We start from the raw sequence: 25,603 nt of genomic DNA, 5'->3' as shown, positions 1-25,603 counted from the left end.
ATCATGACTTTTTGTTATTGTTTTCACTTTTGATTGCCTATATTCTTCCACGTTGCCTTAAAGAAATTGTTTTTACATTTGAATCAAAACACAATTAAATGAATGTACAGATTTAAATTTAAAATATTGAATAACACCTTGAACTGTATATGCACTGGTATTTAACACACCAAAAGTAAATAAATATTTTCTTCCTTGTTCTATAACTAGATCCTTTAACATATTTAAGAATTCAAAACATTGAAGATACAAATTCGGTCCTTTGAAAGACCGATGAAAGAAGAAGAAAGGAAAGTTGACAATTTTGAATTTGTGATCATATACATAATTATAATGTAAGTGTCTTAACTTTCGGTATAAAGTACTTATGATAGGTGATATTGTAATATTTTTTTCGATGTATTCTCAATTTGATTGTTTTTTAATCCATTCAAGGTCGTTTTCTGCTTTCGATATATAAAATTCCCTTTTATTAGAGTACAAAACTGCACAAGGAAGAATTCTATGTAATGAATAGGTACACGTTCATGATAAAAATCTTCTCATAAATGCTTTTGTATGTTACCCTATATATTTAATAAACACACACACATTTGATATTTGTGCTAAAGTAATCAAGGGAACCAAGGTTATAGCGGTAATCAAAAGAATGTAATCTAGGAACAAAGACCAGACAAAATAATGTAATCCAAAGGAATGCAATCCAGGGACAAAGCCTAGGCAAGGACAACAGACGAAGAACATAAAGTAACTAAAATCATACATACAAAGTAACAAAAGCAAATGAGTTGGGATATGAACACTCCATATGCAGGCGCTGAAGGAAGGTTGCCACAGATGAAAGGAAAGTTGACAATTCTGAATGAAAAGTCATCACGTTTGTCGTAAAATCGGGTCAATACGTTTCCTGTACCATCAATTTGTAAGTGTAGGTTAAGATATGAGGCTGACTTTACAGTGTCTGTAGTATTCCTCATCTCAAGTTCTTTGGGTAGATGCGAGGTATCAAATCTCCGAAATTAGGATTGTTTAAAGATAATACGTCACATATATAGCGGAAACTGAGATTAAAGGCTCTAGCCAAACGATATTCTTTCTTTTGGACCAGATCAGCTATAAAGTCAGCCTCATAAGAGTAATGGAAGAGGTCAGCAAATAAAGGATCACAACTTGTTCTCACTGGAATGCCGACCGTTTGTTGAAAAACACGCCCACCACACTGGACAAATATGTTGTCGATTAATTATTCCAGCATTTTTTAAACATCTTCCTCTGTAGATTTGGAAGATGATTTTGAATTATTTCTTACTAAGTATGAGGAATATCTACCAAGTACTATATATTTCTATCTACGTGTACCATCTTTTTTTGAACAACAACGATGTATAATGTTTTAAGTCGGGATTTTAACTGAGTATGGGGAATATAAATATACAGTGTTGAAAAATCATAGGTTTTAATGCCATTATTTTCAGATAATAGTCTTGAAGTGATTGTCTCCAAAAGTTCTTTCGAATTTTTCTGGATCCACATTGAATTAATACCATTACGGGCGTAACAAGTGTTGTGATAGAATTGCAGACCCTCTTTGACAGTTGTATTTATGTAATTGTGTTGTTGCATGGTATTGAGAAAGTTTTGTTCTAAGAAATAAATCAATTTCAGCTATAGAAAAAATGTTCCAGTTATTATTTTAAAAGAATAAACACATCACGACAAATAAATCATGTCTTTATGGAAACAACTTCAGTTATTTCAATTAAAGTTTAACTTCCCGTGCCCTCTGCGCGATGACGTATATGAATAATAAACCTCCCAGATAAATCAACCCAAATAAATTACCTCTAAAAATATATGCATATATGTTATTTAATAGACAGGAAAATATTGTTTTTTAATTTGTATGGACTAATGTTTTCAATATCGCAAAATTTGACTTTAGTACATATTGTAATATGCTGAAAGCATTTAGTTCATAACATCCATAGAGCAAATTAACCATTATACTTACAACCCTAAACTTAGTTGCCCTCCCGAACTGGCAGGATGTTGCTTTGGATGAAAGAGTTATGTAGTTATGTACTGCAATGTATTACGGTTTTAACGATAATATAAAAGCTATTGAAAATTCATGTAGTTCAGGTAACAGTTAAACATATGTAACATTTGACGTTATTTAACACATATTCCAGAAATAAACGTAGCCATTGACAAAGAAAAAAATGGAGCCTAGGGAACAAGACCATCTGATCCTGTTACAGTACATACACTCTCAGACAGAAATAATAACCTTTTCTCTAGTTAACAACGAACTTTAGGTGTGCATTGCATTAGATCAATCTTTTTTTACTACCAGTCGCCCGTCTAAAGAGTTTAGTTATTTCGAAGGAGGTCGTATCTCAAGATCCATTTTTTATTTATTAAAAACTTAATTTCAAAACCTAAATGGATGTTGTTAATAAATTATGCCAGATAATGGATAAATAGAGACAAATACTAAGAACCATAAATCGAGTCCTATTCAGACTGGATGCATATCCGATCGTTGGTACGGAATCGTATTGACAATCTCATGAAATGTTTCGATAAAAGGTCTGAGTCCGTATTCAACATTCATTCGGAACATGAAACATTTTTATCGTCCCTGCTGACAAAGCCTCAATCAAAATTGTATTTGTTTGTAAAAACCATTTAATTCAATTGCCTAGTTTAGGAATTGGGCAATGATAGTAACACCCCATGTAATGCTACATGTACATACAAGCGTTCTAGTTTTTACAAAGATAAAATAAAAAAAAAATCATAAGTCCTATATGTCTTCTCTCAACATCGGAACAAAATGTGAGGACTTACCTTATTTGTATTGGTTTCCAAAACTTCATAAGAATCTACACGAAGAAAATTATATAGCTGGATTTCTATCTTGTCAATTCACATTGAAAGATATTGTCTGCAGTGAAGGATGGACAGCAAGCTATTTGTAATACTACAAACTCTCGTAGTGGCATTAATCATATGTGGATACTTAAACATTCTGCAGATTAAAAAAAAACGAAATATTGCAGCTTTTCGGAAAATAGTTCTCTCCATTGCCACAAGATAAATTGAAGTCTCGTTTGAAAGACCTATTCATAAATATTTTGCTGATTTTATGAAACATTATATTGCTCTTAGTTACAATCCACATATTGTTTTTTAAACGACACTGAAGGTTAACATATGCTTCACAGAATAGCATATTTATCACATTTGGATGAGCTTTTTTTTCAAGAACAAAGTGGCAGTCCACTGGGCACTATCTGTACCGATTTTACTTCATATTAATACGAGACTATATTTTTTTAGAATCTCGAAAAAAAATATAAAAAATGCTTAATCATTCAATTTTACATAGAAATATATAGATAATGTATTGTCTATTGTACCCATCTTTTTGGTAACCTTGAATATATACACCAGAGCTCGGGATAGTGGAGACGACACAAACTTGGTCTGCATCATTTCTTTGGACCAACATTTCGAATCTTTGACAACATTATTCTTCTCACCACTAAGATATTTGATAAAAAAGACGACTTTAATTTAAATATCATAATTTTTCCTTGGTTGATCAGCAATATACCTTGATTTTCTGCATATGGACTCTAATTTCCTTGAAAGCAATACATATATTCGTGACAGACTCTTGAGGCAGGGATATAGGGAAATGCGTCACAAAATGTGTCTTATCAAATTATTTTTTAGATAACAGTCCTTTGTTGACAAATACTCAGTTTCTTCAAAAATAATAAATAACGATAGTTTTCTGTAAATTCTTCTTCCTGCTGATGTGACTGCTGATTTACCGATTATGACACAATAGCATGAATATGCTATCTAATCAGCACTAATTTATTTACACCGCACTGAAATTTTGATACCATGTCAGGACCGTTGCGGTACCAGCTGCTCCAATGATGTAATATCTATTTTGCTAGATTCGTTTTGAAATTGAATTGATTAGGGATCGGATATATATTCGATAATTTTGTTGTTACCGTTATTAGCATGTCATAACCCTATGTTAAGAATAATTCTTTCAGACAGAACGATTGTTTAAAACATTCCACCTATTTCTCATTCATGCAAATAAAACAATGCAATAACGCAAAGTAATTTTAATCATTAATATTTGTTCTAGGACATTTTTGTCGTTGCCTGTCTACCGCTGGTTGAGCATTGTTTGTATAAGCTTAGTTCAATCACAGAATTCAGGTACGTTTGCCATTTAAGGTAATGTTGAAAGGCTTATTAATAACAAAAAAATAAATAAATAAAACCTGTAAATAATAAATGTCCAATAATTTGCATTGTCTTCCTTCACTTTTATGGATACAAAAATGACATATATGACACTGTTCAAGAAACTGATACTTTAATCTGGTAAGGTTTTTTTTTCTTATATATTTATTGAGACAAATATCGAAATAGATACACATATTGAACTAGAATTGGCTGTTTGAAAATTTTAGTCAAAGGCAAATTCAAATCAAGATAAAGTGTTTAAACTGAATGAAAATGAACTGATTTGTTTTAATATACGGCTAAAGAGAGACCCTTGCACCATCTTAAAATGTAAAAATGAAGTAGTTTTAAATGTTATAAATAAAATAAATAAAACATGAATGCATTTGAAATTGAACGTGTTAAGCTTAAACCAAATCAAGGAATACTAAGTACTACAAAATCATATATAGATTGAGTACAATGCAACGACACACCTTGTTATGTCAAAACTTTACATTTCAAGGTGATATTCGTTTAGTTGGAGGAGTATGTCGTATGCAGGGACGTCTTGAAGTCTTTTTTAACGGAGAATGGGGCACAGTATGCGATGATTTCTTTGATTATAAAGGTGCAAGAGTTGTTTGTCGACAACTTGGAGCCAGGTATAATTTGTTGTTCTCAGGTTCAGAATTGACTTTCATCCTGTCTTTTACATGTTTTACGCATCTACTTCACTGATTGCAAAGGCAATTCATTATTATGCTACCTTAGTATATTAATATTTAATTTTTTTAAATTGATTTCTGGAAAGTATACATATATAGAAAAGACTGAAATATTTGTTTTTAACGTTTCAAAAAAGACAATTCAACGATAAATATTGAAGATATGTTTGTGTGTATAGTAATTGAACAACAATGCTTATATAGTTCCTGGGACAATGCACATATCTATACAGCTGGCGATGGCAGTGGTAATATATGGATTCACAAATTATACTGTAGTGGATATGAAGAAAACATTTCCGCCTGTAGTCGTAGTTCAGTCGGAAGCTGCAACCACATTGAAGATAAAGGAGTGTGGTGTTTTGAAGCAAAAGAAGGTATAATTTATTCTCGCGAAATGGGTTGTACGTGTAACGCTAAAAAGTTGCGAATATTTCTTTTTTTTTTTACAGTAAATATCCTTTGCAAACTCATGATGTAATGAAGTTACGACAGGACATATTATAATCAGACGCCAACGCTTGCTTTATATATCTCAAATGACTCTCATTCAAGCAAGGTATTTTCTTAAACTGTTATTTCATCATCTGCTAGAACGAATGAATTTATAGATCCTAGTGGACAAATTGAATTATCATACATAATAATGAAAATATATTAGCACGTGGGCTGAAATAACTCCACCCCCACTCATCAACCAAAATATGATTTTCAGTTACCCCTATATCACCTAATTACGAATTTTTTTTTCGCCAAAAATAAATTGAAGCATTTTCGTATATTTTGGTTACATTTTCTACCTCGTTGAGGCAAACATCCATTTTCGTTTTTTTGTATTCTTCGTACTTCTTCTTTCTACAAAAAAAAAGTAAACTTACACATATATGTATCAACATGTAGTACAATGCCTCAGCTATACAATAGAACCTAAATAACTTGATCACAACGGCTTAATTGAAAGCTAAGACACTACACCAATGTATTGTATCACATAAAAGCTTGCTTAAACTACGGTATTCTGAAGAAAAGGGGTAATATACAAGAAATTAAAAAATTCTGAAAAGTACCAGTTAAACGATTTTATAGAACATGTTATTGTAACCGCCCCCCCCCCTAAAAAAAAATTAAAAAATAAAATAAAATTAAATAAAATAAAAAAAAAATACAAGCGCCTGAATTGATCAGATTGTTGGGTAGATCATTTCTTTTTTAATTATGACCGCCTAGAATATGATTTATACTGTGTCAGTATGCTAAAAATCACTATGAAGTTGTAAGTGGTGGTTGCACGATGGACCCTTCAAACCCATGAACTATATAAAGCATGAACGTCACTTCAAATGTGAACAGGTGATATCAGAATAGTTCACGGAATGGCTGCAGGTAGACTTGAAATATATCACAGCGACGAATGGGGAACTATATGTGACGACGGATTCGACCAAACAGATGCAATGGTTGCCTGTCGCCAATTAAAACTAGGGTATGTTTTTATTTTGTACATCGACAATATAAAATCAAGTAATGTTATATTATCCAACAATATAGCTACTAAAGCATATGGTAAGAAGGTTTTTTCGAACAAAATAATGTCTGCATTATTTGAGTATATGTACATCATGTATATGGTCTCATTTCGTCCCTGTGGTTTCAGAATATTTTATGACTCTTATTCAAATACTTGAAATGCATGTAAGTCTTATATTAGTTGAACATTTTTCTTTTATTATCCATTTATACTGCACTCGTGCTTAAAACGTTGCCGAAAGTCCAATCGATCCTTGACATAACCCGTCAAAATAACCGTTTGCAATTAAAAACTCATGGTTGTTTTTTAGGGATATACACTGATAAAACTGTTCGGAAAGCTTGTCGAAATAAGTTTATTTTATTAATCAAATGTTCTCAACTTCCGGTGTTTATATTGTCTTTACGACATATGTAAAAGGCATTGATGATTTACATTAATGTACATATGCTGTAACAGAGCTCTTGCCTGCAACAATACCATTAAGAAAATAAAATCATATCCTTTGAAATTAACCTTTAGAAGCATTACATAACCTTATGATTTTAACAATTTTTACAGAACTTCAAGTGCGTCATTCTACACAGCCGGAAACGGAAATGGGTCTATATGGCTAGATGACATTGGTTGTGGAGGATCTGAATCGGAAATTGACAAATGTTCACACCGAGGTTGGGGAGTCCATAATTGTGGTCATGGTAAAGATGTTGGAATTAGATGTTCAGGGACGTACCAACCAAGACAAGGTAACGTATTTTAACTTAAATAAAGAAGTCGTAGTGAGTTGGATAAAAAAGGCGGGTAGATATTAGAAACGTTTCGTCATATAACGCAATAGCGAAAGCAATAGTAGCGCCGCCATAAAAAAATATTAGAAACACCAACGTTTTCAAAGATAAAGAATTAGTTTATCCTTCTCGAAGTTAAACATTTGCAAGTGATGTGAGTTGCTTGTTAAACCTTGTTGACTTGTTGGCTTCCCATAAAAAAATGGGCATTAAAAATATATATAACAAAACAAACATAGCAAGCGCAATAAGTGTTAATTCGATATAAACTGATGTGACTTCTATCAATATGACGGACTTATAATAAAGCACCTTTCTAAATTTTATTTTACTATAAATGTAAAAAAAAATCAAGTGAGTTAATTGATGTTGTAAGACTAAACATTTTGTAAATGTCTGGCATAAAACCAACGAATAATCTAACGTTTTAACATTTATATAAATATTTTTTTGTTATATTTTAAGTACTTCTCTTTCTAAGGATTAGGCAAAATGTTTATCAGGCGAGGTACATGAAGAATAAAAACGCAGAGATTTTATGGCATTATCCACGTAATTATACTTCATAACCTCCAGAAAAAGCCATCATAATTAAGTTTGCCACATTTAGTTGCAATACACTATGGAAAAATAGCGGAGAAATTTTCCTGCACCTTTCCTGATAGAAAGAGTCAAAAATTATGTATGTCATAGATGCTTTAGGATAAATTTAAATAGATTTTCGGTTGTTGTCTAGATCTATTGAATGTATTTAAGGCATAAATGACCAAATTATGAAAAATGATGTACCACCCATTGTCTTATTCGTATACAGAATAACACTTTCACATGCAAAACTGTGTACATTTATACATGAATAAGTCATGTAGTAATAACTACTAAAGATGATAATATACGTAGAAGGTAAGTGATTTCGCTGTGATATTGCAATGTTCCAGAAGGTTGTTTTGGTTTAAAGAAGATGTGGGCTCTTATCCATGTTTCATATTCACTGAACTTCTTTATATTCATATTTATGACTCAAATTCCGTATCGAGATTCCGAATGATAAAAAAAATAGGAGTTTCTTCTTATTTGTTTAAGTAACGACTGATATATATTTTCACAAATCTGTTCGCGTCTATATCGTCAAATGCAGATGTAGTAAAACACCAAGATAACATTATGCATGAATGCAACGTTTTCAGGAATTTTGCACATTCTTATTCAAAACGATGATGACTTCTCTCATAAGTATGATTGAATACCTGCTTTAACTCCACTTTCATAAAATCAATTAAGTTCTTCGACTACCACAATATTCCAGGGACTACAAATGGTATTGGTCTTACGTTTCCTATCAAGCTGTCCAATCAAATTGCAGGATTACAATCTGCGCAATTCAGCAGATCGATTACTGCTGATTAAATTATCGCTGACGGATCGAAAACCTGCGACAGGTGACCGATCTGTTTGCGGTTTTCTAATGTAAAATGACGAATGATACATGTATGTTCATGTTAATAAAAAAAAAAATAATCCGAACGAATCAAATTAGATGCTAAGTGTAATGTACCTTGAGCTTGAAAAAAAATGGGTCACGAATAGCCTACAGCCAAGCATCGCACTTGTGCACTTTAAGGCATTGATGATGGCTTAAAGGGGCGAGATATGATAGGTGTCCATATTAGCATACTGGACCTAAATTTTATAGATAATTCTCTTTTTTTATTTTTGCTTGATTTTTGAATTGCAATTTTTAAATTTGAAATCAATTTAGTTTAAACATATTTTATTTCAAATAATACGTCAATATATGAAATGACAATCTTATAATACAACACAAGGATTCGGAAACAAGCTGAAACCTATGCTAATCCGTCTCCTATAAACTACGAACTATCTTAAGACCATAATAGAATGCTGTTCTATATGCATATTTGATGCGACTATCTATTGGAGATGTATCCCCGTGCAGGTCCGGGTGTTAAAAGAATAGGCCTGCTGCATCGCTATGCTTGTCGTAAAAGGCGACTAAATAGTGCTCAGAACCCTAGCCGGGGGCTAGGGCGCTCTGCCCACAGAGCAACTGGGATGTGTGCCCCAGGTGGTGGAATGGGGTACCCCTGGTGTGTTACATGCTGGGGTTGTCAGACTATAATACGGAAAACCTGACCGCAAACCATAGTGGTGCACCGTGTTGGGAAAGATGCCACGTTCCTTGCACGTTAAAGAACCCTACTGTGGTATTCTCCGGGAGTAGGAACCATAGGACTCCGCCACACTAGGCTAAATTGCCCGACCCTACCCACCTCTCCCCATTTCCAGTGGCAATCAAAATTTGTCGACCCCATTGTCTTTGTGTCCAATCCCTTTTTCATTTCATCATCATTTCATGTTCATTTTATCATCAATTTCATGTTCATCGTCTGACTATAGCTGAAATATTGCTGCTCGGACGTTAAACCCCGACAACAAACAAAGTATTGGAGATGTAAGGGTTGAATAAAGAATATGTATTGAAATTGAATAGGACAGATAGGAAAGTATACAAAAAGGGTATTAAGGAGTTGAAATGGACATAAGAAACACACAATACAAAGATATATATTAACATTTAATCACAAGTGGTAACTGAAAGGTTGTTCCACATTTTGATAGTGGACGACAGAAAATAATTGGAGTATAATGACGTCCTAGTACGTAACGCGTACCGAGATGCCTGTGACTGATGACCTCTTTAAGAAAATAATTTTTCATCTGTAAAAGAGGGTGGTTTTGTCTGGCAATTTTAAGTGTTATCAACATCGCTTCCGTTTTATAAGGATTAAATTGCACCAATTTTGGATTTTTTCCATATCATTATTCAATATTTGAGCTGCAATATCTGGCGTCCCTATTATAACATAAAGACGAATGTCGTCGGCGAAAAATTTAATACAAGCATCAATGTCTTTGACGATGTTGTTAATAAAAAAAAGGAATAATAGAGGGCCGAGTATGGATCCTTGCGGAAATCGAGCTCTCCCTGGTTTTCAACCGTTTAAAAGAACTTGCTGATGTCGGTCCGCCATACTAACCCGTGCAGTTATACCGTACTTTTGTAATTTGTATAAAATTCCTGTATGCCAACCAATTGTTGGCCTAGGAAATATCACAGAAAACAACGCGAATTTCCTTACCGCTATCCAAGGCTTGGTTGAATGATTAATCCGATTATCTCTCAGAAAATTATGTACGTGCTTATAAAATCAACGTTCAAACATTTTGAAATAGTATTCAGAAGCGAAATAGGCAGGTACTTTTTAACTTCTCGCGCATTTACGTTCTTTAAAATTGGCGTCACGTTCGCACTTTTCGACGTAGATGGAAAGAGAGAATTCGAAAGATAGAGGTCGAAAAGTCTACATAAGGGACTCTTCAGGTCGGAGTATGCGACCTTTAAATGTCTAGGGCTAATAAGGTCAGGGCCGGAAGCCTAACCCGTATCAACACATTTTCGACCTCGGATTCACTAATTACACATTCGTTAATCTAATTTTCACCTATAATAGGATAAGGATGATGAGGGTTAGAGTCGCCTAGTTCTGGGTTTAAGACGAACAACTCATTAAACTCGACCTCTTTGGCAGTATCATCGGTGATAAAATTGCCATTAATTTGCAACGGAGGTATACTAACTTTCCGTTGTTTCATATCTGACATTCGGTTACACATCTGCCACCAAGACTTCGTAGACGGCTGGTTATTTTTAGTTGATCTACTAGCTGAGCTTCGTAGCTCTGTTGAGCATTCCGTACTTGTAAAGTAATAACGTTTCTCACACGTCTACACTTGGTCCAGGAATATTCACTATTATTGTGCATACGGCTCTTTCTACGGATCAGTCTCCGTAGATCATTTGTCAACCATCTAGGGTCCGCCCTCCGAAACGTGACAAATTTACTTGGGATCGATTCGTCGGCCAAATCCAAGATGACGTCAGAAAAATTAGACACATTTTTTAAATATCTGACAAAAATACACGATGTCAATCGGTATTTGATAATAATTGATGATAATTATCATAATCGCCTCTTTTGTACAGCCATATTCTATGGTTGAATGAAAAATTGGTTGGTTTGGGAGAATTTAATATTCCAATTACAAGGACAATGATACCTAATCTGGTCTAATAAAGGAGGTCTCATCCCAGTATAAGGCACAAAATCAATACAACTAGTGACAATTAAATCTATGACTTAGCATGAATTCTCAGTAAAATTTGTTGGATCGATATCAATTTCTCAAAACTATACGTTGCACAAATACGACTTATTCTTGAGTTAAGTTCACCTTGTTGATCATTGAATTAATATAACCTTGTCACAAGAATCATCCTTTACGGCATAATCTACAGAACATTCTATCCTAATCCATACTTCATTATTACTTTGAGGTTGGATATAAAAAATACCCATATGAAACCTTTTTATTACGTATCTGTAGTTGTATTCATATTACCTCTAAGTCAGGTAATTCTAAGTCGGATCGCATGGTGGCATTGAAATTGTCATTGACATACACCATGACACCACCCCGTCTAGCTAGTTTTACTTCGATTTTACTTTAAAGGCCTATTTATACGGGTCTGTCTAATACCTTTCTAGGTTTGTTAACCCAGTTAATTAATTCATACTGATATAAACAATATAGTAGATGTGTGGACATATGGAAAACTAAAACAAACCGGCCCGTTAAATATATGAACCCATCATTGGTCATGTGATGTAAAAAGGTAGCGATCAACAGATCGGTTTAATGGATCGATGACTAATCGGAAACCAATCTTTGATCGATGAATAATAGAAACTATAGTTGCAAGGATCGGTTCAGGTACTATACTTAGCAAATTCGACTCCAGTAGATTATATTTTGATAACAAAGTTAAATTTGATGATATAACTGAATTGTCGAACATACCCTGATTCAATGCGTTTTCATCATCACATATATTTGTGTTAGGTGACGTACGGCTTGTTGATGGCCCCGGTGCCAGGGACGGTCGTCTGGAGGTTTACTACAGCGGGTCATGGGGCACTGTATGTGACGATTCATTCGGTATACCAGACGCTCGTGTAGCATGTAGGCAGCTTCGGTTCAGGTATTTTAAAAAGTATTTCATTACATTTATGTTTTAGTTTCATTTTGCTTTTTTCCTTTCCTCCACACGAACTGCCAAAAAACTTAGTGCCGTAAATATAACGCTAATCACATAATCTGCAGTTTATGATTTAAGTTTTAGAATATGTCAGTAAATCCCGACATAGCGAGGGCATATTTCGATTATTTTGCAAAATCTGTTTTTTCCCTGATGATACAGTACTTGTTTGGGTGGTAGCGTCCCATTTTATGGTGTATCGGGGGATGGGAAATGGGAGTGGAGAAGGGTGTATATGGTTGATCTGGATTTTTAATGGCGAGGATGGGGAAATTATTTTTAAACAATTAATTGATATGAAAGAGTAATCAAACGAACCAAGATTCCAGCGGAAAACAAAAGAATGTAATCCTGGAACAAAGACCAGACATGAAAAATAGACAAACACAACCAAGAAAATAAAGTAACTAAAATAATACATACAAAGTAACAAAAGTGAATCATAAGCTCGGCCTCCACTAAAAACTGGGAGCATAGGGTAAGCGTCCTCTGCTTTTCTAGAAACACCCGCCGAGTTGCTCATAAAAACATATCCGGGGTAGACGAAAGAGGAAATAAAAAATATGGCGAATCAGTTTGAAGTATTATGTATTTGATTCAGTTAAAAATAAAACCTCAAATGTTGAAGAATGTAAAAGAATATAATTAAATTTGATAATGTTAATATTCGTTATAAAATAAGCCGTGGGGATTCCATAGGGGGATTTTGGTATTGGGAATGAGTAATTTTCAATGGGGAATTTGGATTGGGACAATGGGCAGTGGGGAATGAGGATATGGGAAATTCAAGAGCTGTAAGAAATTAGATATGCGTTGTAAACGTAACTCTTGTAGAAGCAACTATGTAGTTGTATATACGTAGTCTACTCCCTGTCATTCCCTTCTCTATTATATAAGTATTTTTGTGTTTTGTTTTTAAGTGATTAACATTGATGTATTCCTCATATAATCGAGGATATTGCGAAGTACGCTTTCTGTTGAAATATTCTGAACTCCCTTACTGCGATTGTATGACTAAAATAAAAGTCTAAGGGGATAGACTGTTAATAAAACAAAATTAAAGACATTTTTCGTTTAAACGTTGTAATGAGGCTATTACATTTTCTACATCATTTAAAGCTGCATTAGCTGTCATTTTTTGTAAATTTTGATGTCTGTTGAAATAACCCTTCACTTTAAATTATTTCTACTAAATTGTACTTTTCCTGTATAATTTCATTAGATATCCACAAATAAACTGCATTAAACACATAAAGTAGGTAATAAACTGCATTAAATGTAGTAGGTGTCTATATATTTGTTTTCTTGCAAGACAAAAAATCGACCTAAATAAATTCGTATGCATGTGACTTCTGGTGACTTTAATCCGCGCATATGCTGTAAGGGACGCTTCTTTAATAACAAATCTGATTGCAAAGCAAAAGTGGTTATTCAACAGCATGGAAGACAGACGGATCCAGGCCGTAAAGGAAAAACAAGTTTAATATAACGCAAGAATATTTTTGAGATTTACGTGTTGTGATATAATGTGGCTTAAATATGGTCATTAATTACTTGAAAACTAATCAGGAAACAGATGAAATGAAATAAAAACAAGACACGTGCTTACCTGTGTAGCCGTTATTGTTATTTTCTACCAAGGTTAAAGAAGTTTAAATCCAAGTGATTGGCCTGTCGGCAATCTTCGGTAGTAATGGCGAAAAATAATTAAATCAGAGCCATCGATCTTCTCTGAATAAAAAAATGTTGTTTTCACAATATTCCGTAGGTATTATCGACATTTATTGCTTCAATTGCATTTCTACTTGTTTCATTGAATCAGCACAATTCAGTAAAATAAAAACTGAACAGATTTGACAGCTAATGCAGCTTAAGAATTACTAACTTTTTTAGTATTTATAAAAGCTGTGAAAGTTTCAGAACTATAGCGTGCGAGTAATATAATACTTTCAGTGCCCGTATTTTTTTCTTTATTTCAGACAGTTTTAAACTGGAATGATATTTGTTTCTTTCATTAGTATTCATATTTCTAGTACTGATGGATCTTCATCTTACACAGCGGGTGGAGGATCATCAAGTCAGTACATAAATTTGGATGATCTGGGTTGTTCGGGAAACGAACAAAGACTTGAATCTTGTTCTCATGCAGGATGGAGAAATGAAAACTGTGGTCATAGTGATGATGTTGGAGTGAAATGTTATGGAAAGTGTATAGGTATATGGATAAAGAATCAGTAAAACAGATGCAAAATGTATTACATTGAAAATATTCATCTAGTATCATCAAAATTATAACTCAACTCCTAATTAAAAGATAAATACTCAAGCCTACCACAAAGATAAATACTCAAGCCTACCACAAAGGCATTATATATGAGGCATAGAAAAAAATAAGTAGAATAAATCTATGTTTCAGTCCTTTAATAGTGATGAAATAGTGAATTGTTCTATTATACATTAGTGAAATAATTTAGGATGTAGTATTCGTGACTATAATGGACGCACCACACTATACGTTGTACTCGCCTTTTTAGAATTTTGTAGGCGGTATTTTGATGTATAGTAATAATTAATAAATGTTTGTTCCATAGTTGACGGAATTTGGGGAGATTGGTTGTCGTGGGGAGCGTGTTCTTCAAGTTGTGGAATAGGCACAAAGCATCGGACTAGATTGTGTGATAACCCTTCACCCTCATCAGGAGGATTTTATTGTACTGGTACTAATAAGGAAAGTCAAGACTGTGAAGTCAAGCCATGTCCAGGTCTGAACACATATCATTTTCATTCTGTTTAACATTGGTTCTTTAATTCATTGCATTCTGAAATTTTAGTATCATTTAAATCTAACAGTGGCTAGATAGCTTGATATTGTGTCCAGACTACGATATATAATAATGTGTCGAGACTACGATATATAATAATGTGTCGAGACTACGATATATAATATTGTGTCGAGACTACGATATATAATAATGTGTCGAGACTACGATATATGATATAGGTGCAAATGATTTTATCAAGCTCTATGTGGCGGTAGGTGTCTTTTCCTCGCTTACTAACCGCTGCAAACAGGACTTACATCGAAAATGCGTATTATTCAAATAAAATACTGTTTGACAATAGGATAACTTCCAGTAACAACATTCAATTTTCCCGACTTTGCAAGATTCTTGCGCTGACTGCAACAAATTCAGTGGATTCAAACATCAGGCGCTATTTGGAGCTTGATTATTCTACATGCTAAAATACATGTTTTTGAAACACAATCGGAAATTATGAAACAAACACTGAAAGCCAGTATGCTTCAAAGGTATCAAAATTAAGAGTAAACAGTTCAGCGTTATTGAAACTACCGACCGAAAAAACGCTTCTTTCGACATTTCAATAACTAGTAACACGTTAATTCAAGAATTTGTTTGATCACGGCTTTTAGACGCCGCTTCTACAAACACAAATATGAAACATATAACGTACGATTCACATGGAGGAAAATATGTAGCGTTAAAATGTTCGATTGACAATTTTCTTTAAACATTCAGTTGCTGGACATTGGGCCTTATGGACTGACTGGACTGACTGCAGTAGAACGTGTGAAACAGGTCAACGAATACGACTGCGTTACTGTAATAATCCAGTACCGTCAAATGGTGGAGCAAACTGTACAGGAAAAGACAAGGAAATGTCAAGTTGTTTCCTTCGTGACTGCCCTGGTAATATAATTCTTATAAAAGCTGTGTACAGACTACGGCCTAGCACCGCATATATACTTACTGTTTTAAGTAAGCTTTGTTTTTTTTTGTTCATCAGAGATCGCTGTGAGAAGCAGACGATATACTGTGCGCCAATATATTCTTAGTGAATTTCAGTTGTTGTCGTCAACATTTGAAAAAAAAACATTTAAAATTGCAAAACAAACACCTTTTTTTTTACCTGCAATATGACTCGTGACCTACTACAATAGAAAAATGTAGAAATATCTGAGAACTAATTACATTAAAAAAATAGACAAAATTGTACACATGAGTAGAGAAAATATTTTCTTCAGTAAGTAAGTTTCAGGAGACTTAAGGTAAGGCACATAACTCATGAAGTCAGTGATGTGTTTTTATCATATTCAATTTCACCAAAGGCTATCAAGCTTTCATTTGACGCAGAAATAAATTATTCTACGTTACTTTGATGCTTACATGACATTGATATAAAATGCTTAATACAAAAGTTCCCATGATTTGCAAGGGTTGTGTCCCTTACCCTAGATCTACTTCCTAAAACAAATGCATTTAGGTTTTGGTCTTGTTCAGAATTTGAAATAAAAAAAATATAACAGGAATGCTGATTTTGTTTACTTAGTTATGCAGCCTTGAGTGATGTGAACTTCGAATTCATCACAGCTTTTGGTTGTCACCATGATCTCCTGGGTCATTACGGTGTGTACATCTGCACAATGAAAACCTAATTTGTCAATGTGTCATAGTTTTTCTTTCCTTGTTTGTCTACACCGGACTTGACTTGTTTTTGGCAGCTGCGGAGATGTTTCAAGAAAAGCAGAAGACGCTTACTATAGGTTACAGACCACCAATTCAACCAATGAGCATTTGGAACGTACGCAAAAATAGTCCTACGCAGAAATTACCCCTGTTCCTCATAGTGCTGTGAAAAAAGTTCTCATCTCATTTAAAAAATTTAAACAGTTTCTGAAAGGAAAAACATTTCTGTACATTTTATAGGTGCATTTTGCTTCTTGTGATGTGAAGCCTAATCTCCATAATGATTTCTAAATATACCCCTATCTTGTGAAAACACTGGGATTTCCCATGCTATTTATAGACACTTCACTTCCGGTGACCAGTACTGCACTGCAAGTCTGCTAACCCCACATGCCATTCTGAGGATTGTGAGCTGACATATGTAGAATCATGCTGATATATAGTCCTCTGCAGGTTAAAGTTAAGGTAAAGTCCAGAGAAGCCATTGAATATTGTGAAATTAGCATATGGGCCTATGGGAAGTGGAATTAGTGGTTTTTAGCCTATACCGGTGCACCATGATCCCAGTTTTAATACAGTTCGAGTTTCTCATTTTTGTTGCTTTGGACATAGTATAGTGGTTATTATTTATGTATTTAGTTGTATGTGCCATTTTCCCTATATGTTCTTTCTCCATCGATTATTTTTTTTTGAGATTTTCGTTAGAATATTGGTTTACTCAATTACTCTCTCCCCACTCGTTATTTTTTTAGACTCCTTCTGTATTTTCCTTTCTAAAAGAATAAGAAGTATTTTTAGATTTGACAAGATATTTAAATTTACAAATACTTTTATTCGTTTAGAAAAGTACATACAGTAGAAATACCACAGGTAAAAACAACAAAATTTGGGCCACACTCATTTATATATGGAGGAGCCACATTATGGAATCTGATGCCTGACAATATACGAAAAGAAACCAGTCTTGAACAATTTAAGAGTTTAATTAATAACTGGAATGGTAGCGTATGCAAATGTGGCTCTTGCATATCTTGATAATTTGGCTCAATCATCTGTATTCCTACAGCTTTACTTTCTCTCTAGTGTGTTCCTAACATTTATTTTACTCAGTTATTTTAGTTTTTTATTTATGTAATCAGTGCTCATTTTAAGCTTTCAACTTGCTTGGATAGTTTATCAATGTGCTTTTTATGTACAGTAACTCAACAGATCGTGCAACAAAATTAGCGAATGGTCATCGATCACCGATCAGTTTCTGCTCAGTCATCGATCCGTCAAACCGATTCTTTAAACAGGTGATCGCATTACGTGAAAGAGTGGTCACTGTATTTTACGGTTTTTAAAGTTTTCTTTGTCAATTTTACATATATTTACATAATGTAATAGATTAAACATCAATTTATACTTTTATTTGACATATGCTTTACTTTAAACATATCTTACGTCATTTTACATAACAAAACTGCGATTAGATTGGTCACCGGTCATCGGTCATCGATCCGTCAGCGATCAATCAGTCAACGGTCATCGGTCTGTCAAATTGTTGCGCGGATCGGTTCAGGGACTGTATTTGTATATCTGTATGTATGCATGACTTTAGTGTACTGGTATGTGATGTTTTGTTATGCGAGTCTGTATAAAAGTTCTACAGAGCTGATGTTTTTGTAATGACTATAAATATAAATACAAAATTCTGTTCTGTTCTGTTCTGTTTCGATTAATTTAGAAATAATCTTCGGATACTTAAACTTTCTATACAACAATTTGAAATCCAATTTACAGTATATGTATGGGATAACCTTCCCATTTTATGGGGTATGGGGCAATGGGGCATGGGGAATGGGGCAATGGGGGATGGGGCAATGGGCATGGGGAATGGGGAATAGGGCGGTGGAGAATAGGGCAATGGGCAATGAGGCATTTCGAATGGGGTAAATGAATAGGGCAATTGGAATGGGGCGAGGGAATAATTTTGATTGGTCAATCAAAATTGTTCTGCCTTTTTCCGCAAGCAACCTACATATCATAATTCTATGACAGCAAAAGAAAATTAAACAAGATTGTTTTAGAGTAATGTTTAATTATTACAGGTGTCGTAGTTCATTATTCATTGATATTTTTTTAAAAAATATTAACCAGAAGTACATTTGTTATTGATTAAAAATGCTCGCGCTCATACGATATCTAAATCATTTTTGAAAACTCATACCGAAATACTTTTGTGTCGGAGACACTCGTGTGATTTTAACATTGACAAATTAAACGCATTGAGCAATAATAACAAGACCATTAAAATAATAAAATGTTGATTCCTTGGCTTTCAATTGGCAGAAGTATGTCATTCGTCGCAACATCGAAGTGGATAATAATATTGCCGTTTTTAATATTTTATACCAGAATTTTGGACCATTATTGAAATTACTTACTGTTCGCATTCTTACAATATGCAGAAATGTGTCATTTTTAACTAATTGAACTGAAATCAATATGTCAGAGCAAACATATGATGCCTATTTTGACAATTTTAACATTTTAAACAATAATATAAGACCATAAAGATAATTCATGTGTTCGTACTCATTCAGTTTGCAATAAAAAAAATATATCTCATTTTCAAGAATTTTGTCTGGAATATATGTATCACAGCCATCAACATAATAATGATATAGATAATTTTAACATTTTTACAATAGTTACAGACTAATAGGTATATTTAAATTGTTACAAAAATATGTCATTTTGATGATTTTTGACTGAAATATGAATGTCGCAACCACAAACCGGATACTAATATTGACATTTTTAATATTTTTAACTATAATTTTGAACCATTTTTGAAATTAAAATAGTTCGCATCCATTTAATCTGCAGAAATATGACATTTTTTTGGAAATTTGACTGAAATTGATGTCTTAAAGCATCACATATGATACTTTTTTGACAATTTTAACATTTTAAATAATAATTAAAGACCATTACGGGTTCGTATTCATTCAATTTGCAAAAAAAAAAAAATATCTCATTACCAAGAATTTGGTCAAAAAAATATGTATCACAGCAATCAACATAATAATGATATAGACAATTTCAACATTTTTTACATTAGTTTTAGAGTAATATATATATTAAAAGTGTTCGCACACATACACTTTGCAAAAATATGTCATTTTGAAGATTTTTTACTAAAATGTGTGTGTCGCAACCACCACCCTGATACTAATATAGCCATTTTTAATATTTTAACAATAATTTTGGACCATTATTGAAATTAAAACTATTTGCACCCTTACAAACTGCAGAAATATGTCATTTTTGAGAAATTTTATTGAAAGAAATGTATCGCAGCTAAACACATGATACTTTTTTGACAATTTTAACATTTTAAAAAAATAACATAAGTTAATTCAGGTAATTTTTAGTGTTCGCACTGATTTAATTTGCAAAATATATATCATTTTCAAGACTTCTGTCTGAAATATGTATCACAGCCATCAACATAATAATGATACAGACAAATTTAACATTTTTTACAATAATTTTGGAGAAAATATGTCTTTTAGAAGATTTTTGACTGAAATATTAGTGTCACACCCACCAACCGGATATAAATATTGCCTTTTTAATATTTTTAACAATAATTATTAAAACTTTTAAATTGTTCGCACCCTTACAATCTGCAGAAATATGTTATTTTTGAGAATTTTTTATGAAATAAATGTATCAAAGCCCATATATGATGTTTATCTTAATAAGTTTAACATTTTAAACAATTATTTAAGATTAAGGTAATGTAAAGTGTTGGCACTCATTTAATTTGGAAAAATATCTCATGTTCAAGAATTTGGTTTGAAATATATGTATAACAACAATGAACAAAAACTTTATCTTAACATTTTTTACATTTTAATAATAGTTTTAGAAATCAAATTCATTCACAATTTATATATGTATCTATAGTTTTACGAATATTGTGCATGATTATTTCTCATGCAGCTTAGAGTGGCGATAACACATATAAACAATGCAAATATCGCGTGATTTCGGTAATTCACGAACTGGCCGGCGAGATTCTAAAATCACTATTGATTTCACGGAACTTTTTGCATCCTTATGCATTATATGTGTTTAATAAAACATTTACTGTACTGATTCTTTACGGAATGGGGAAAGGCATTTGACAACGGAAAATAAGTCGATGCAATGGGGGATGGAGGAATGGGCTATAGGGAATAGGGTATGGGGCATAGGGCAATTGGGGATGGGGCTATGGGAATGGGATATGGGGCAATGGGGAATAGTGTGGGGCAATGGGGTATGGGGCAAGTGGGAAGTTTATCCCGTACAGTGACTGTATCATAATATACAATTACTACTAATCAAACAAGTGGATATGTTGAACATGAAACCATGATAAGAAGAAAGTATCGATTATGACATTACTATGTTTTTTTAAGTTAATGGTGGCTGGTCTCATTGGTTAGAATGGAACCAATGTAACGTCACATGCGGCGGTGGAATGAGGAATAGAAGTAGAAATTGTGATTCCCCAGAGCCGGCTTATAATGGGTCTTACTGTATCGGTGATTTAAGTGACATTCAACAATGTAATGATTTCATTTGTTCCTGTAAGTTCACTGTGACTGCGCAAGTATATGAAAGCACAGGCTCTTTCTTTATCTAAGTGACATTCTACAATGTAATGATTTCATTTGTTCCTGTAAGTTCACTGTGACTACGTGAGTACATGAAATCACTTTCTCTTTCTTTATCATATATTTTTTTCATTCCAAATATTATCTTTGTATCATGGCATCACAAATAAAACTACATGTAATACCCAACTTAATCATTCAATTATTCGTGACACTATTTTATGATAAAGACCATTTATACCTCTTACAATTGCGACTACATGTAGTGGAGACAAACTTGGACATGTATATGTAATTTATTTTCATAACTTAATTTCGGGGATTCACACAAGTATATTTAATTCAATCGTTGATGATTATCAGCCCCATTTTACCCTGCCAATATGGAAAAATGTTACATAAAGTTAAACTAAATAATCAACTACTGGTAAATTTGTCAATTTAACACAACATTAATGGCACGATTATGTCCTCTTGATGTGTACTTGTGGAAGTTTATTCGAATGATAATGAATTGAGATAAAAAAAAAACGTACCTTAATCCACTGGATACTACAAAAAAGTACCATAACAGATATGAGTATTCTAATCTGGCCGGTATTATTATGAAGAACATGTATGCTGTTGACTTTGTCATATGAATAAGTGCAATTGTTCAATTTTAGCACCTGATACTGGCATATCAATTCATGATGGTACATCATTGACATATGAGACATTAGCTGGCGTTGCGATAGCTTGCATCCTCGGATCAGCCATTGTCAGTATAATCACAATGTGTCTTATTGAGCGGAGACGACGTCGTCGTGAAGGTATTTATTCAAACGTAACGATTGAGTAGCACTCCAGTATATAATCATACAAAATGTTATTCATGGTTAGAAAGCCTACATATATCTTTTTTTGATATCTTATTTGAAATGTTATAGTCAACAGAAAATAATATGCGGCTTTCTTATATCTCCATGAGATGCACATTATATAGACTGCACTGTAGAATGCAATATTGAGGGATACTATGTTCACGACACTAAAATGCAATCGACACTATTGGAATTTATATCTAAATTATCTACTAAGAGCAGACAGATTGGAATTAGTAACTATAAATGTCATAAAGACATATAAAGCAACTTAATTACAAAAATACAAATGTTCAATAGCATGATTTGCAGTGAAATGCTGACTAAACATAATTATTTGACTTGTACGTTTTCAAAAATGAAAGTTTACCCAGAATTAATTTATGTTTAGATCAAATCGTTCACTCATCAACCTTACAGTACCGCCATATCAAATTTCAAGTTTCTAGCTACCTAGGTTTCCGAGATATTGCAATGTCCTAGATTATGAACTTTGGTAGCCATTGTTAAAATGGTGGCATATCGGCGTAGAATTTTTATGCGGATTCCAGGATTTTAATGATTTTAATGAACCGCAGCAAACAACAAAGTTTCATTAAACTAATTTAAATTAAAGGCTCGTTTTTACACATCACTTAATTCTATAAAAAATGAATTTCTTTAAAGTTCAGAATAAAACAAAAAATCATATGTTTCTCTCATAAAATCTAATTTGATATTTGCAGGTGGAAAAGAAAACGGTTCATGGTAACTATAAAGTCTTATAGTATAGGATTTTTTAAGAGGGAACTGTTTAGCGGGATGTTATATTGAATTGCTTTAATGGTATTCATCATATAATGTCAAAACTATATAATTATCGGTTTTCCTTTATCGGTTTAGTATTTGGTCCAATAAGGCTAACCGAAGACCAATTACTTAGCCAATATTAAACAGTACGAGAATATGCCTTTATTGACTAACTAGTCAAGTACGTCATATAAGTCTAGTCCAATATCACCTATTGGACGGATAAATGCTGTATTGGACGGTTAAATTGCGTATTGGGATACTTTAGTTTATTGTATTGTATTGGTAGTTTTGATCATATATAGATTAATATTCAACGTTAGTCAACGTTAAACAAATACAGCTGACGTGATCCTGTTCAGTTTATTGTGCAAAAAATTATTTTAATACAAAATGTACCTCAAACATAAATGTTCACTAATACCTCCCAGTGACAAAACCTCAAAATATTTAAATCTAAAAAAAATAGTTTTTACAGTTTTTAAGCTGATTCAATGTGTAGATACTTCCTTAAGGGGTGCTGAGAATAAGGTTTAAATATTGATAATCTTTAAACATAAAATAATAAAATAAAAATGAAATTAAACCTGAACATTGACAGGGATTATGCAAAATGATGTAAAACCGACAATCACACGAATATGATAGGAAGTGTATTCGCTCTCCGTAGTTCAGCATAATTGCTATGTTCATTTCTTGACCAACACTTAGAAATCGACGGTATAGGAAAAGTATTGACCAAACTTTACGACAAACCTGATGATTGTTCATTCAGAATTGTCAACTTTCCTTTCATCTGTGGCAACATCTCTTCAGCACCTGCGTATGGAGTGTTCATATTACAACTCATACGTTATGCCAGAGCTTGCCGAAAAAGTCTTTTTTTTATCGCACTAGAACTCTAACAAATAGGCGTCTGGAACAGGGTTATGTTGCTACAAGATTGAAGTCATCACTACAGAAATTTCATGGTCGTCATTATGAACTCGTGGATCGTTATGGCGTATCCATCTGCTCCATGAAAAGCGATTTATTCAACGGATCATAGTTTTCCTTTCCTCGTTTGTCTACCCCGGACTTGACTTTTTATGAGCAACTCGGCGTGTGTTTCTAGAAATGCAGAGGACACTTACCCTACCGATACACCTAGTCCATGCTCCCAGTTTTCAGTGGCGTCCGAGTTGCTCATTGACTTTTGTTACTTTGTATGTATGACTTTAGTTACTTTATGCTCTTTGTTGTGTATGTCTGTTTTCCATGTCTGGTCTTTGTCCGTGGATTGCATTCTTTTGATTATTGCTCTAACCTTGGGTCCCTTGATTACTCTTTCAATAATTATACAAACAATATTTTTGTTTTCATGTAATTACCAGTAATAGAGGCGAATCTATAGAACCTAGAAGCAGTCCGAATGAATATACATCATCAGATATTGCTACATGCAGTAGTGCTCCGGAGGAGAATTATGAAACAGTAGATAGAAATAAACCCAAAAGCTGCATATATGAGAGTTACAACGCTGCCAGTTCTGTTTTTGAAAATAAGCAATTCGATACACTCCAAGATGATGATTTGTATGAAAACTTAAAGTTGGGTAGTTGAATCATATCATATCAGTTATCAGATAGTAATCTTGTTTACTCATGTATGTCTAGTTCATGTTCATATCATAACATCATAAACTATCTAATGGAAAAAAATTGAATAATGTATACGATTAAAAGTCGAAAAAAGAAAAAAAAATGTTGCCAAATGTGCTTTGTAATTATATTAGTAAACAATTTAGCGAATGTGAAAATGGTGATGAATATAGTAAATGATGTAATCGGGAAATGTGTTTGCAATGTTGTAATACTCATTTATGTTTCAATGGCAAAAAAATAACAAAACAAATGCAACGAAGTGAGTGTAAATAAAAAATACGTAAGTCAGTATATACCGTTAATTAGAACCTTAATATCAAAATATTGTATACATCTAATATACTACATGTATAAACACATATGTAGGTATGTTTTATATGTTCTGTGTACTATGTACTTGTTTCTGCCATATATTTCAAAACATAAAAAATAAATTCGAAAAAAATATATATCTTCTATTATCATACGCCCTTTTATAACAAATATAAACACGCATTCTCTAAGTCCACAAGGTCATTATTTACTTTTTATACTAGATGCAGTCGGTTAATAAACTGATGCCAACAGAACATTGACTTTGGAGGAGCCTAAAATATTCTAAGAAATGATATGAAAAAAATATAACAGATTAAAAAAAAAATAAAATCTCACAATTCAGCATATACACAAAAAAAAAAAAACAA

At 33.1% G+C, this 25,603-nt stretch overlaps 1 protein-coding gene across 3 annotated transcripts; it reads left to right on the top strand.

The window, feature by feature from the left end:
* The first annotated feature begins 183 nt into the window (after positions 1–183).
* Positions 184–25,603, top strand: LOC148597022 (uncharacterized). 3 transcript variants are annotated; one of them, XM_088563109.1, is made up of 14 exons: positions 184–335; positions 4,181–4,254; positions 4,805–4,928; positions 5,196–5,368; positions 6,342–6,474; positions 7,081–7,265; positions 12,291–12,429; positions 14,505–14,701; positions 15,078–15,248; positions 16,026–16,196; positions 21,428–21,598; positions 22,291–22,437; positions 23,214–23,235; positions 24,651–25,603. In XM_088563109.1, exons 1-14 carry the CDS (start codon positions 274–276, stop codon positions 24,877–24,879), a joined length of 1,998 nt encoding a protein of 665 aa, XP_088419235.1. In that variant the 5' UTR covers positions 184–273; the 3' UTR covers positions 24,880–25,603. The 3 variants fall into 3 exon arrangements, with proteins under 3 accessions (XP_088419235.1, XP_088419233.1, XP_088419234.1); XM_088563107.1 differs by having other exon boundaries at positions 4,790–4,928; XM_088563108.1 differs by having other exon boundaries at positions 185–335; positions 4,790–4,928; positions 14,520–14,701.

The sequence above is a fragment of the Perna viridis genome, chromosome 15 (assembly GCF_037379345.1).
Source record: "Perna viridis isolate PV_CMFRI_1.1 ecotype Kerala chromosome 15, ASM3737934v1, whole genome shotgun sequence".
NCBI classification, from domain to species: Eukaryota; Metazoa; Mollusca; class Bivalvia; order Mytilida; family Mytilidae; genus Perna; species Perna viridis.
This window is presented reverse-complemented; position numbering and strand designations above follow the sequence as displayed.

What these genes read in the sequence shown, in the direction of transcription:
- LOC148597022 (XM_088563107.1), top strand. Translation starts at nt 274, where the DNA reads ATGAAAGAAGAAGAAAGGAAAGTTGACAATTTTGAATTTGTGATCATA. An exon ending in TGTCGACAACTTGGAGCCAG is followed by an intron (nt 4,929 to 5,195) that starts GTATAATTTGTT and finishes ATGCTTATATAG; the next exon opens with TTCCTGGGACAATGCACATA. An exon ending in GTGTTTTGAAGCAAAAGAAG is followed by an intron (nt 5,369 to 6,341) that starts GTATAATTTATT and finishes AAATGTGAACAG; the next exon opens with GTGATATCAGAATAGTTCAC.